At 42.1% G+C, this 15,280-nt stretch overlaps 1 protein-coding gene across 9 annotated transcripts in view; it reads left to right on the top strand.

The window, feature by feature from the left end:
• LOC114858710 (NACHT, LRR and PYD domains-containing protein 12-like) overlaps positions 1 to 15,280 on the top strand; it is a 351,989-nt gene that overhangs the window by 306,119 nt on the left and 30,590 nt on the right. For 8 of the 9 annotated variants that reach the window (XM_055504733.1, XM_055504731.1, XM_055504732.1 and 5 more), the window contains one exon: positions 12,501 to 12,547. In XM_055504733.1, the coding sequence (XP_055360708.1) occupies positions 12,501 to 12,547 (47 nt within the window). Of the gene's footprint in view, positions 1 to 5,813; positions 5,917 to 6,562; positions 6,642 to 6,799; positions 7,026 to 7,264; positions 9,162 to 9,686; positions 9,858 to 10,665; positions 10,837 to 11,474; positions 11,649 to 11,938; positions 12,113 to 12,500; positions 12,548 to 12,666; positions 13,313 to 15,280 lie in introns of those variants that run through there. The other variant, XM_055504724.1, reaches the window with a different exon arrangement.

Raw genomic sequence — 15,280 nt, forward strand, 5'->3', positions numbered from 1 at the left:
TGCTCTAAAAAAGCTCCTTCTCCTGTTCCATGTATTTAACGCATACAGATAGCAGTCTCCACCTTCAACAGACACCTCCCAACATTATAATATAGCGAGAGATGAGCTCATCTTCAGAAACAGACCATTACGTCCACTGAGATTAGAACTAGATAATAAATGTTATTAAACGATTGTGGATAATATAAACTTTCTATCAAAGTTGGCTATGATTCCTTCCAGCCTGTACACCTCATTCAGTTTGTTAGACTTGTGTTCTCACATGTGTTATTATAATATTTGTTTGTTTTTATTAATTTATGTTGACATTTTCTGTTGCACTATTTTATTGAAACTATTGTCACTTTATTTTATAATAATCTGTTTTTGATAAAATGACATTGTGTGGTCCAGGAACCAGCAGTGCACAGGATTCCATCATGAGGTCTGCACGCCTTGAGGTTACACTCATCATCTTCCCCAGTACATCACTGAGGAACCCTTCACACTTGAAGATGCTTCTGGTGTGCTTTTAAGCCTACGCTTTGAGAGCTGTGCCTAAAAGTAGCTAAAATCAAACCAGATTTGAACTCTGAACCTAACTTCACAAGGACAACCACTTAACCTCTGAGCCACTGCTCTGTTTAGGTGATGTGATGTGTTCGATGTTGTATTTATAGTTTATTTGGAAAAAAAAACACTTTAAGGTATGGAGGACTTGAACCAACAACCTTACTTCGCAGCAGCCTCTTATCTCGTTGAGCCACTGCTCTAGATTATGTTGAAATAAAGACTGTGGGTTGGACCTGTTCTGTGGGTTTGTGGTTCCACAGCATCAGGCTGAACTGGGTTCATGTCAGGACTAACACCTGGTTCCACAGAGAACTGATGAGGTGTCTGTACCTGTCTGAGCCTGTTTGACTCCACCTGAGGAATGTGGCTCCGGCTCTTTGTGATGAAGGCTACATGCTACCTGTGCAGCTCAGTGTGTTCACAGACACTTGACTTCAGGAGCAGAGAGAGTCCAGTGTCACTAAGTACTGACTACACACACTGTGTGTTTGGACTAGTTCCTCTCATTTAGTCAGGAAAGTCAAAGGTTTTAGGTCTAAACTGAGTTCAGAGCTGTGTGTTTCAGAGGATTTCCACTGAACAAACACAGGAAGCTTCTCCACCTTGTTTCCATCTTTATTGCATCTCACTTCACACGTCACACGTTGAGTCTGTAAAGTCAAGTGTGAAATCTGAGTGTTCAACTCAGTGAGATGAGACCAACATCATGGCAAACAACCATTATAAACTCTAGATGTGTAAACATTCATCCAGGGACTGAAGGTTGTTCGTTCACATGATGCAGTTCATGGAAAAGAGCAGAAACTGAACCATTAGTGATGTTAAACAATGAGTCTGGTCTGTGTTCACACAGAGTTATGATCACACTAATGAAGACTGGGGCTAAAGTCCTGCAGGAAATGTGGAATAATGTCTTTGTCTAACTTCACTATGTCACTCATGGCCTTCATGTGAAGCTCCTCAATGCCTGATGTCACTCAAAGTGACCGTAACACAGTTATTTTACTTACGATAAGTATTTATGTGCAGACATAATGAAAACATATCAAAAGGCAGCACAGACAGTGCAGGTTCAGCAGCTTGGTTCTACTTTTCCATCTATTCCTGTACATCTGGTTCTGAAACAAACACTAATAGTAGAACTTCCAGACAGAACCAGACAGTCAGTTTAACAGCATCAGTGAACAGGTTGAACTCCTCCTCTGCTTCTTCCCTCTGTGATGGAGCTGCACTATAAACAATGTCCTTCCTGTTTCTGGAGCATTTCTAACACAAAACAGGGCAAACCTGGATCAACTGATTGTCTCCTCCCATAAAGAAGAAGAGCATCAGTCAAAGGATCCAGTCGATGGATGGACTCATTCAAACCTTCTAAGAAGGAACCATGACCTCTGCTGCCTTCTCCACCTGTACACAATCTATGAAGACACTTTCTCACAGCTCATTGAACTCATAACACATATTTACCCTTTGTATAATCCTTTATTTTACAGTATCAATACCCTGCTTAACTCGTTATCTGATACTGTAACTGATGTAAACATGAAATAGTGGAACAGCCAGACAAACGCTTCCTTGTTCTTTGCTCTGATTGAACATAAAACAGCATCTTTTAGGTAAATAAGATAACATTGACTTGAACATTACAGTTTCATTAAATTAGTCCCAGCAGCAGCTAAGTTACTAAGAACAAAATATAACATGTTGGAAACGTCTGATAGTTTGGATCTCTATCATCCTGTAGCATTGCTGCTTCCATGCTTTATTACTCTGTTGCTTCAACTCTCCTGGTTTCTTATAAACAGAGAGGGGGCGGAGCCTCAGTGATCACGTGATGCAGGAGCGAAACCGAACAGAAACGTCTCCAGTGAGTTCTCCATTTTGCGAGAACAGAGCAGACGGAGAAAAGGTTAAACAAACACCAGGAAGAAGAGGTGAGTGTTTAACAACGTTACTGTTACTGAGTCTGTTTGTTAATGTAGAGCAGGGGTGTCAAAGTGATTCCGATGAGGGCCGTTGCCCTGCTGGTTTTCCACCTCTCCCTGCCGCAGCTCACTGCGGTCAAGTGAGCCGTCGTTCGTTCCTCCGTCGTTCAGCCAGCCGCGCTTCAGAAGCGTCTTGCGCCCGTATTACGCGCTTTACAGCAGAGAACAAAACACGCTCGTCGCGACTTCCTCTTTTAATAGCGAGACGTCGGTCTGTTCAAAATATGGAAATCTACGAAACAAAATATTGCATATATAGAAAAACTGTCGCCTAATAAAGATCTCTGTACTTTTACTGTAATATTAAGCATTTATTAGTATTTAAAAATACCATGTCATACTGTAAAACTTTTATAATTATTAACTTAACTTTGGTGCATAGTTCCAGGCTCAGACCACTTTCCCCCTGATCTACTAGAGATGTATTATCACCCCACAAATATTCATGTATTTTTACTGTATAGTTTAGGATTTAGCAGTACTTGAAAGTACTATGTCATACTGTAATACAGTCAAATTTGATGATCAATAACTTGACTTTGGTGCATAGTTCCAGGCCCAGACCACTTTCTCCTTATTCTAATAGAGGTGTACTATCACCCCACAAAGATTCGTGTATTTTTACTGTATAGTTTAGGATTTATTAGTATTCAAATCTACCAAGTCATACTGTAACTGTATGGGCCGTATAGTCAACTTTAATCGTTAATAACTTGACTTTGGTGCATAGTTCCAGGCTCAGACCATAGTATTTTTACTGTATAGTTTAGGATTTAGCAGTACTTGAAAGTACTATGTCATACTGTAATACAGTCAACTTTGATGAATAATGACTTGACTTTGGTGCATAGTTCCAGGCCCAGACCACTTTCCCCCTGATCTACTAGAGACGTACTATCACTCCACAAATATCTGTGTACTTTTACTGTATAGTTTAGGATTTTAGTAGTACCATGTTATGCTGAAATATGGCCCTTACAGTCAAGCATAAAACCAAGTACTGCACTACAAACAGTGTAGTGTGTAACTTTCTTTTTTATTGTTTTAAGTCTGTATTGTGAAGAGAGAATAATTGCATTAAATCTAATCCTGAATATTTGGTTATATACATTTTGTATTTACATTTTAGTGTTCAAAACTAGATAGTACAATGTGTAAGAACAGAGACGGCAATAACTTTGATAAAACAAACTCCAGACATGAGAAATGGTTTAATGAGAACAAATAAAGATTTCAGTATCCATTCATTTTCAACCGCTTTTTCTTGGGGCGGGTCGCGGGGGCAACAGTCTAAGCAAACTCCAAACTTCCCTCTCTCCGGACACTTCCTCCAGTTCAGCCCAGCCCAGGACCTGTTTGCCTTGGGAGACCCTACCAGGGGCATTTAGCCCCCGACAACATAGCTCCCGGGGTCATTCAGGCACACAAACTCCTCCACCACGTTAATGTATGTTTCACACATAAATATTCAGTTTTTGACTGTTCCATGACTTTATATTAAACATTAAACCTTTATTTTCAATATTAAAAGTCACACTTTGGAGTCCTAACAGATGGTAATAAAAGGATTTAATGTGTGTGTGCTTAGTCTCACTCACAGTTTTTTATGTGAAAAGTCACATAATCTGGGCCTGGCATTATGCACTACAGTCAAGTTATTCATCATCATAGTTGAATATAAGGCCCATAGAGTATTAGAGTATGACCTGGAAGTTTTGAATACTAATAAATCCTAAACTATACAGTAATAATACATGAATATTTGTGGGGTCATAGTACATCACTAGTAGAACAAGGGGAAAGTGGTCTGGGCCTGGAACTATGCACCAAAGTCAAGTTATTAATCATGAAAGTTGACTGTATTACAGTATGACATAGTACTTTCAAGTACTGCTAAATCCTAAACTATACAGTAAAAATACATGAATATTTGTGGGGTGATAATACATCTCTAGTAGATCAGGGGGAAAGTGGTCTGAGCCTGGAACTATGCACCAAAGTTAAGTCAATAATTATAAAAGTTTTACAGTATGACATGGTATTTTTAAATACTAATAAATGCTTAATTTTACAGTAAAAGTACAGAGATCTTTATTAGGCGACAGTTTTTCTATATATGCAATATTTTGTTTCGTAGATTTCCATATTTTGAACAGACCGACGTCTCGCTATTAAAAGAGGAAGTCGCGACGAGCGTAATTTGTGCTCTGCTGTAAAGCGCGTAATACGGGCGCAAGACGTTTTTGAAGCGCGGCTGGCTGAACGACGGATGAACGAACGACGGCTCAATTGACCGCAGTCGCAGACCCTACTGATCACCTTGTTCAGGTGTGTTCAGTCAATGACAAGCTGGAAAAGCCAACTGACACACCTGATCAAGGTAATCAGCAGAGAGAGCTGGAAAACCAGCAGGGTCACCGGCCCTCGAGGACCGGAGCTTGACACATGTGATGTAGAGGAAGAAGAGACACGATCCACTTCTGTCAAACGAACAGTGACAAGAACTGGATGTGAGGGGTTCGTGTTCAGGCTCTGATTGTAATTTGTCACTGCGGTCAAATGAACCGTCGATATGGTAGAAGTGCGCGATTCGTGTGATACTTACGGTAACAGTGTTGCGCGAAGCACCGATAGACTCACTCTAGTGAACAAGGGAGATGATATTAGAGCTAACGTCCTAACAAAAAAATACTATGAACTGCAAAATATTAGAAGTGATGGAATTTACTGTGTATGTTTGGAAATATTCACTCATGAAATGTATAAAAACACAACTGGCCTCTATTCTAAAACTTGCCTTGAATGAAATGAGTTCCTCAAATTATTAGAACACTGTTCCTTCACAGTACTACCTAGTACTTCATTGACTACTAATACAGCAAATATCATACTGTTTTACTGCATCATTTTGGAATAATCCATTACCAAAACATTATTACAACACTGTTCCTTCGTCGTAAAACTATTGACTGAACGCTTTTTCAGAAGATGAGTGTTTGTGTGGAGGAAGAGGACGGAGCAGAGTCTCCAGGATCCAGATGTGTGTCTATGAAGAGTGAACGGTCCATTATAGAGCCTCCATTATTCAGCCCTGAACCTGGAGCCTCAGACACAAAGTAAGAACTGATCCAAACTCACTGATATGAATCTTTGTTAGTTTATTCTATGATCTTATAAACTGACTGCATGAATTTGCAGCATGTTCATGTTCTTCTGATGTAGGTGTTACATCACATAGGTGTTTTTCTATTAGGTCCCATCAGAGACGAGGATCTGCTGGACCTGGACCTGGACCTGGACCCAGCTGTGTGTCCTTCAAGAGCGACCAGTCAAAGGATAATTACATTGATTTCAAAGACCAACCTGTATCAGAGTCACAGTGAGTTGTTGTTACTTTGAATCATTCTGAAAAATCTGATGTAAACTGTGAAGGAGAAGCTTTCTTCACTCTGATCATTGATCAAATCTTCATCCAGCAGTAGCTAAAGCTCTGATCCGGTAGAGGGTCTCAGAGGCTGCTCCTCTTCTAATGAAGTGCTGAGTCAAAGGAAGCAGCTGATCATCTCTGATCGAATCTGTTTATTGACGTCTCTACATGAAGGTTTTGGTCGAATAAAGCTTCTTCCAATGCAGCAGTAACTTGAAGTTACTACTGGAGACTTTAGTTGTGATGTTGATGCAGTGGAGACGACTGTTTGTCCCCAGTGTTGGCACCAGAGCCGACGTCCAACAATGAATGAATGTAGGAAGTAGTTAAATGTTCTTAGTTCAACGTATTCCCACTGGGAACTGCCCAGTACAACCAGTCTGATCCCACCAGACTCCTTGTTCCAACACTTTAGCTTTGTTCAGTGATGGAGGCAGAGATATATGTTGTTCAGAGCTGAGACTGAAGCAACTGACTGACAGTAAACCTTCACCACTTCAGGGAGTCTCTGACTCACTGCTCACATCCAACATCACTTCATGGACCTTTACCTTGTGTGTGTCTCTGTGTGGACTCATTCTTCATGGTTCCTCCACAGAGTGGACCAGCAGAGATCAGAGGTTCCCAGTGCTCAGTCTGTCCAGCAGCACCAAACACACCTGGACTCCATATTTATGGTCTGTACATGTATAACTACTACTGTTCATCTGTTGTGTTCAATCATCTCCGTGCTGCACCTTTTAGACCAGTGAATTGTCAGTGTGTCCAACATAGATCTGATGTTTGGCTCCATGGTTTTAGTTGGATCATGTCATTCATTTAGTTTCTGTTCCAGCTGCTGGAGGAAAACATTGTCACGTTTGTGAAGAAGGAGCTGAAGAAGATGCAGAAGCTTCTGAGACCAGATTACCCAGAATGCTTAGAGAGTCAGAGGGAGGATGAAGAGGAGATGGATGGTGAGGATGAAGAGCAGAGGAGGAGCAGCAGAGACGCATTTCTGAGCATCACAGTGAACTTCCTGAGGAGGATGAAGCAGGAGGAGCTGGCTGACTGTCTGCAGAGTAAGAGGATTTATCTCAACATTTAACATCAGACACACAATCACACATTTACTGATGTGTTGGAGGTTAAGTTGGTTTAATGTGAAGCAAAATCTAAAAATCAGATGCAGCAAAGTTCTTCTTTTGAATAGGTCTAGTTTTTTAGGCTGTTTCATTATGTTAAAATGTTGTAAAGACTTGAATCAAAGAACGAGACATTTGTTGACTCTGCAGACTTTGTCTTCTTTGTGCTATATTAGAACCAAATCCAGTGGTTCCAGTACCAGAGCCACGGTTCATTACATATTACCAGCAGATGCTTCAATCAAACCTCCAAGACCAGTTTGTGTGTGTGAAACCAGGCTGGTCAGAAGTCGACCAACGTCTGGATGACATCTACACAGAGCTGTACATCACAGCTGGGCCGGATTCACACATCAACACACAGCATGAGGTCCAACAGCTTGAGACGACACAGCAGAAGCAAAGATCAGCAGAGGAGCCAGTGAAGCCCAGTGACCTGTTCAAACATCCCCCTGGTAAATACAGACGCATCAGAACAGTGTTGACCAATGGAATCGCTGGGATTGGAAAAACAGTCCTTGTGAACAGGTTTGTGTTGGACTGGACCCAACGAAGGTCCAATCAAGACGTGCATCTGATTTTCCCCTTCACCTTCCGTCGGCTGAATCCACTGAAGGGACAGAAGTTCAGTTTGTCAGAGCTCATTCATAAATGTATCCCAGAAACTGAATCCATCAGCCTGGAGGCTCTGAATCACATCTTTACACATCTACAGTCATCAGGAAACAGCAACTATGACAAGAGCAGCTTCAAACTTCTGTTTGTGTTTGATGGACTGGACGAGAGTCGCCTCCAACTGGACTGTAGCACCAGTGAGAAGGAGACGGGTCAACGTGACGTCACAGAGTCCACCTCAGTGGATGAGCTGCTGACAAACCTCATCAGAGGAAAACTACTACGCTCTGCTCGCATCTGGATCACCACACGACCTGCAGCAGCCAATCAGATTCATGGAGACTTTGTTGAGGTGGTGACGGAGGTCAGAGGGTTCACTGACCCACAGAAGGAGGAGTTCTTCAGGAAGAGATTCACAGATGAGGAGCAGAGCAACAGAATCATGTCCCACATCAAGACGTCACGAAGCCTCCACATCATGTGCCACATCCCAGTCTTCTGCTGGATCACTGCTACGGTTCTGGAGGATCTGCTGGAAACCAGAGAGGGAGGAGAGCTGCCCAAGACCCTGACAGAAATGTACGCAGAGTTCCTGGGGTTTCAGATGGATCGGACTAAAGACAAGTACGGACCAGAACAGAGCAGCAACTACATCAAGTCATTGGCTAAACTGGCTTTTAAGCAGCTGCTAAAGGGAAACTTGATCTTCTATGAGGAAGATCTAAAAGAGAGCGGCATCGATGTCAGTGGAGCCTCAGTGTGTTCAGGAGTGTTCACAGAGATCTTTAAACAGGAGCGAGGGAGGAAAACCAAGGACAAGATGTTCAGCTTTGTTCATCTGAGCGTTCAGGAGTTTCTGGCTGCTGTTCACATGATGCTCTGTTACACCAACGGGAAGATGGAGGAACTGGAGGAGTTACTGAAAGACTGTAAACACACAGAATCAATCCTTAAAAAAACAAAACAGTTGTTTGTTTATCCTTCAACTCTCTCCTCTCTGCATGATGTCCTGAGTAGAAGCATGTTTAAATCCCTCCAGAGTCCAAGTGGCCACCTGGACCTGTTTGTTCGCTTCCTTCATGGCCTCTGTCTGGAGTCCAACCAGAGAATCTTAGGAGGTTTGCTGGGTCACACAGAGAACAGTCCAGAAACCATCCAGACAATTATCAACAAGCTGAAGAAGGTGAACAGTGATAGAATCTCTCCAGACAGAAGCATCAACATCTTCCACTGTCTGATGGAGATGAACGACCACTCAGTGCATCAGCAGATCCAAGAGTTCCTGAAGTCAGAGAACAGATCAGAGAAGGAACTCTCCTTGATCCAGTGCTCAGCTCTGGCCTACATGCTGCAGATGTCAGAGGAGGTTCTGAATGAGTTGGACCTGAACAAGTACAAAACATCATGGGAGGGACGACAGAGACTGATTCCAGCTGTGAGGAACTGCAGAAAGGCTCAGTAAGTCCAACGTTAATGTGATCATTAATATTCTACAGCAACATGAAGCTGAAGCCTCAGTGTTAAAGAGAAACACTTCACACACAGAATCTAAAAGTTCACAGAGTGAAAACACTACTGATTTCTAGAAAATGTCTTTGTTGAAGAACAGATCAAAGCAGCTGTAAAGTTAGTGAACATCAGGATCTTCTGTCTTTCTTTCCTTGATGGAGCTTTAAGTCAAATCCAACAGAGAAACTTTAGCTCTGAAGAGTTTCTGCTAAAAGCTTTTGACAGTTGACATGTGGTCACAGCTGATGGTCATTTCTTTCAGTGGATGAAGCGTCTGCAACATGTTTCTATGATCTGTCTTTGGTTCTTCTGGTTCTGTCCAGACACACATTGGTTCTAATCTCTGGGATCTGGTGGAACCAACAGAGCTTCACACTTTGTGATGGATGAGACCAACTGAGCTACAGCTGCTTCAGCATCAACATTCATGAAGTCACTTCACATTTATAGACTTTATATTTACTGTCATCACAGACTTTCTGGCTGTGGACTCACAGAGACTCACTGTGAAGTTGTGGCCTCAGCTCTGAAGTCCAACCTGTCACATCTGACACATCTGGACCTGAGTAACAACAACCTGCAGGACTCAGTGAAGGTTCTGTGTGTTGGACTGAAGAGTCCTCACTGTCGACTGGAGACTCTGAGGTCAGTGTTTTTCCTGGTTCATGTTTTTCAGCTCGTCACTTCAAAGGTCTCCACTTGAACCTAAGTACTGTAAGAGACTCATGTGTCATAATTCTGCAGGAATGATTGACAGTTTGTTGTGACTCTATAGAGTCCATGAATCTCATGAACAGAAGTTTGTGACGTCTTTTTCTTTAAATGTGACTCAGCAGCAGAGACTCAGTAAATCATGTCTCCACATGTTTGAAGGATCTTTAGATGCGTCTGATTCGTCTCCATCAACAGGCGACACTTCAACCTGTGTGTGATGCTTCCTGTCAGACAATGATGTCACTTTGTAGAGACACAAGCAGGAAACAGGAGCATGAATATGAGGCTGCAGACATGTTGCTACACAAGGTTCTAGGTTCCATGTAGAACCAGAGGAGAGAACATCCATCTGACTGGGATCAGTTCTAAAGACTATTCACTTCATCAATAATGGTCAGTTTGGAGTTTGATCCAAACATTAGTCTGAACATTTTCCATCAGACGACACAGAATAGTTCAGATTTAGAGAGAAGACGATGAATGAAAGGAACCAGATGAAGTCTTTAATCCAACACGTCTGGTTTTCTAGTGGTTCCAGCAGCAGCTTGTGAATCAGTGCTGACATCAACAGGTTTATGAATGTTGTGCTGACATGTGGATGATGTGCAGAAGCTGAGATTATGACGACACAACAACACAAGCACAAAGTCACTTTGCTCATTTTAGACTAAACATCAGTGATCAGGACAAATCTGACTCATTATTAATGCTTTGATCCACGTGTTTTTTTTAAATTCAGATTGAGTCTCTGCAGTTTGTCAGGGATCAGCTGTGATTCTCTGGTCTCAGCTCTGTCCAACCCGTCACTTCTAAAACAACTGGACCTGAGTAACAACAACCTGCAGGATTCAGGAGCGAAGCATCTGTGTGGTTTTCTGGAGAGTCGTCACTGTCGATTGGAGACTCTGAGGTCAGACTCCATGTTTTAGTTCTGTGTGAACTTATGTGAAATGTAGCAGGTTTATTATGAGGTCAACGCCTTCAGGACTAATCACATTTAACTGTTTAATGACTGAAAGGAAGGAAGTAATTGAGACTGACTGAGACTAAATGAAGAATCTTAATCTTATAATCGTAAGCAGCTACAGATAATCTGCTTGGAGCAAATAAAAGCAGGAGAGAATCAGCAGCAGGTTCAGAACAGGAAACAGAACTAAATAGTTGAGTGAAGCTCATTGATGATCATCAAACACCACAGACAGTGGATGATGTTTGATTGGAGGAGGAGCAGAGAAGAGGAAATGAATCCTAGCAGCATCACAGAACCACCATCACCTGCAGCAGGAAGCACAGCTGTTCCACAGGAGTGGAGAAGGTCAAAGGTCACTGACAGCTTGGATCCTATGGAGACACTTTGGTCCACACTAAAACATGTGTGCAGTCAGTGTCTCTGTTCTCTGCTGGTGACAAAGCCTGAAGTTCACTGGTGTTTATCAGAGTTTAGACCGGAACATTTCAGTCAGGATCATGTTGTTGGTTCTTTCTCCATCAAGTCATGAGACACTGAATGGTTTAATTTCCATCTTAACCCACATCTTCATCTTTCAGACTGAGTGTGTGTGACCTGTCAGAGAGAAGCTGTGAAGCTCTGTCCTCAGTTCTCAGCTCTCAGTCCTCTATTCTGAGAGAACTGGACCTGAGTAACAACAACCTGCAGGACTCAGGAGTGAAACTACTGTGTGCTGGACTGAAGAGTCCTCACTGTCGACTGGAGACTCTCAGGTCAGGATTCATGAAGCTAATGATCATCTAAGAAATGTGCACAACACTCACACTCACATTGTCTGTAAAGTCCTTTAAATGAGCTCAATCCACAGAACCAAGTTCAATAAACTCTCCACATTTCTTTGTAAACTCTTTAGTCACATATATTAAATGAGATGTGAAATGATTTCAACTTCTCCATTTTTGTTTTACTGGTTGTTGTTGAACCTATTAAACAGTAGATGATCAAATGTGCCTCTAATCCAAACTGTAGTATGTAAGTGTGCTTTAACATTGTGTGTGTTCAGGCTGTCAGGCTGTCTGCTCTCAGAGGAAGCTTGTGTCTCTCTGGCCTCAGCCCCGAGCTCCAACCCCTCCCATCTGAGAGAGCTGGACCTGAGCTACAATCATCCAGGAGACTCAGGAGTGGAGCTGCTGTTTGCTGGAGTCAAGGATCCACACTGGAGACTGGACACTCTCAGGTATGGACACAACTACACACAGTGTCTGATGGAGGAGCAAGTAGGGATGTGGAGCTTTATGAACTTAGAACCCAACCTTGGAGTGTGTGATAATAAACACATTAAGAATTTGCTTCCTGTGGTGTCACATTAGTTTGGTGGTGACAGAGTGAGACTGAAAGCAGGTGTCTGACACCAAAAGTGATGAAGTAAAATAGAGAAGTCAAAGCTTTTCTCCATGTCACCTCCTGCTCCGTAGATTCCAAGATGAGGATCCAACTCCTCGTTAGTTGTTGCTGAGTGTCCATCCCTACATACAAGCCTCCATCTGAACACAATCCTACAACAATGTGTGTGAGAGCCATGTAATGTCCATGTCTGCATGTCTCTGACCCCCTCCTCCTTTCAGGGTGGAGCCTGGTGGAGTCCGATGGTTGAGACCAGGTCTGAGCAAGTGTAAGTGTGTTTTTACTGAGATCAGCAACATTCAACCATCTTCAAACTGTCATGATTCATCATCAAAATGATGATAGATCAATAACTGCAGCTGGATTGTGTCTTGTTCTCTCCATCAGATTCCTGTCAACTCACGATTGACACAAACACAGTGAACAGGAGACTACAACTGTCTGACAACAACAGGAAGGTGACATGTGTGAAGGAGGATCAGTCATATCCTGATCATCCAGACAGATTTGACCTGTGTCCTCAGCTGCTGTGTAGTAATGGTCTGACTGGTCGCTGTTACTGGGAGGTTGAGTGCAGAGGAGGAGTTCATTTATCAGTGAGTTATAGAGGAATCAGAAGGAAAGGACGCAGTGATGACTGTTGGTTTGGATTCAATGATCAGTCCTGGAGTCTGATCTGCTCTGATAATGGTTACTCTGTCAGACACAATAACATAGTAACGTCCATCTCCTCCTCTGTGTCTGACAGAGTATCAGTGTATGTGGACCGTCCTGCTGGTTCTCTGTCCTTCTACAGAGTCTCTTCTGACAAACTGATCCATCTTCACACCTTCAACACCACATTCACTGAACCTCTTTATCCTGGGTTTGGGTTTGGGTTCTGTTCTCCTGGTTCCTCAGTGTCTCTGTGTGATGTGTCGTAGTGAGAGTTTGATCCTGTCAGAGAAACGTTGTCACTGTTGAACATAGTTCAGTCTGTTCATGTCTGTCGCGTTTTCAGATTCATGTATTAAACCAGTTTCTTTCTGAACCAGTTCTAAATGATTCCTTGTGAATCTCTTCCTCCTCCGTCCTTTAAAGATGGAAGCTCTGATTATTGGAGGATCAAATGTTGATGACCTGTTGCAATGTTGTTTTCCAGTGAATATCAGGATGTTTCAGTTCAACGTGTGACAAACTGTGATATCAGAGAATAATCACTGAGTTGAATGAGTGAGAAGATTCCAGATGTTCACAGATGATTTTTACTGTATATGAAAACTGTTGATTGAATGTTTGTGATCATTTTCTGTCCCTGTGAATCCCTCACGTTGCTTCTCCTCTGATGGACACAAACTCTCTTTTCTCATTCCATCTATTTCTCTGTGTCCTGAATCCTCCTTTGGTTCCAGTTTGACCTGAGGCCTGTTTTCTCTCCTCATGTCTCGTCTCCAGCTCTGATCTTCCTCATCCTCCTCTTTTGTGCTTCACCACCAACGTCTGTTTCTCTGAGTTTGTCACAAACAAATGTTTGTTGAACTTTGACTCGTTGTGAAACAGAAACATCAGCTGTGTTAATGTTACTACAGATCCTGTATGAATCCTTGGTGAGTGTGTGATGTAGTACAAGACGTTTGCAGCAGCTTGTGTGTGAATTCTTGGTCATGTGTGTTTTTAAGTATGAGCATAGTTTGCTTATGCAGACAAATGTTTTTAATTCAATCACTAATATTTTTCTTAACGTTTTTTTACAGATGTAATGGAGAATGACATATTTACGTATATACCTATCTGATATGTGTTTACTTACAATGAATTGTTCTGCCCCAACATTGTGTTGCATTCACTAATTATGTCTCATTATTTGTGGTCAACCACCGCCATCTAGTGGTTTGTTTGGAAATCAGCCTGTTACTGTCTAATAGAGGAAACGGCCCAACTGTGGCATGTGAGCTCCTGGGGTGTGTTCCAGAAAGCAGGGTTGATTAACCTTCTGCTAAACCCTGAACTCTCTGATTAACCCAGAACCTGCTCACCCTGAGGATGTCGGTTCCAAAACACCTGACAAGAGTCAGGTTAATCTACCTCCTGTCGGTAACCCAGAGGTAACGCACGTGCACGGTGTATATATAAAGACACTGTCAATGGATCGCCGAATTCACGAGTCAAAACCGAAGCGACAATAAAAGGGCAGCATATTTCACAGAGGCGGAATTGGGAAGGAAAGAGAGTTGGCAAAAATTAACTGACATAGTAAATGCGTCCGTTTATTTAGTTACCGTTATTTTGTTACCCTCTCCTCTTCTTTTGCAATGGTAAATTAAGCATAACTTTCTCATTGTTTTTACTATTAATTCTATAAGATGCGAATAATATTGGATAATAGTGATATTCTTGTTTAATAAAGTGTTTTCCTTCTGGAGCAAGAAGAACTCTGTCCCAAGTCAAAATGAAACACAGAATCCTACAAAGAGGTAAGATATAATTACACAATTACAGGATCTACAGTATTAAACATGTTTAACATATTCTTTCTCTAATGTAGCCAATAGAAAGAAGGCAGAGGCTCGTCAGACAGGTGGGGGCACCACCACCTCCTCTCACCCCATCTGAGGAGCTGGCTCTGTCCCTGAATGAAGGGTGACCAATGGTTGAGGGCATTCCTGGGGCACTTCATCACACACCACCTCCCACGACATGAGTAACTTAGTGAAATGATAATGATCAAATGATATTTGAATCTGCTTAACAGGAGTATGCAGCTTATTTTATTTAACTGCATATGCTGCATAGGCTTCTACAATGTTGTAGTACTCTGACTTTATTTCACATTGATCTTATGTGTTGCATTGTCTTGCAGTCACTGATGAATGGATTGTAATATTGGACCCTCCAGAAAGCACACAGTCTGTGACATGTCAAAATAGAGAAGAGACTGGCAATTAAAAAAAGGCCACACTTGAAATTTAAATACTGAAGCATGGCCTTAAGGTTAGGAATTTGTTTAAACATTAATGTTACA

The sequence above is a fragment of the Betta splendens genome, chromosome 19 (genome assembly GCF_900634795.4).
Source record: "Betta splendens chromosome 19, fBetSpl5.4, whole genome shotgun sequence".
Lineage (NCBI taxonomy): Eukaryota > Metazoa > Chordata > Actinopteri > Anabantiformes > Osphronemidae > Betta > Betta splendens.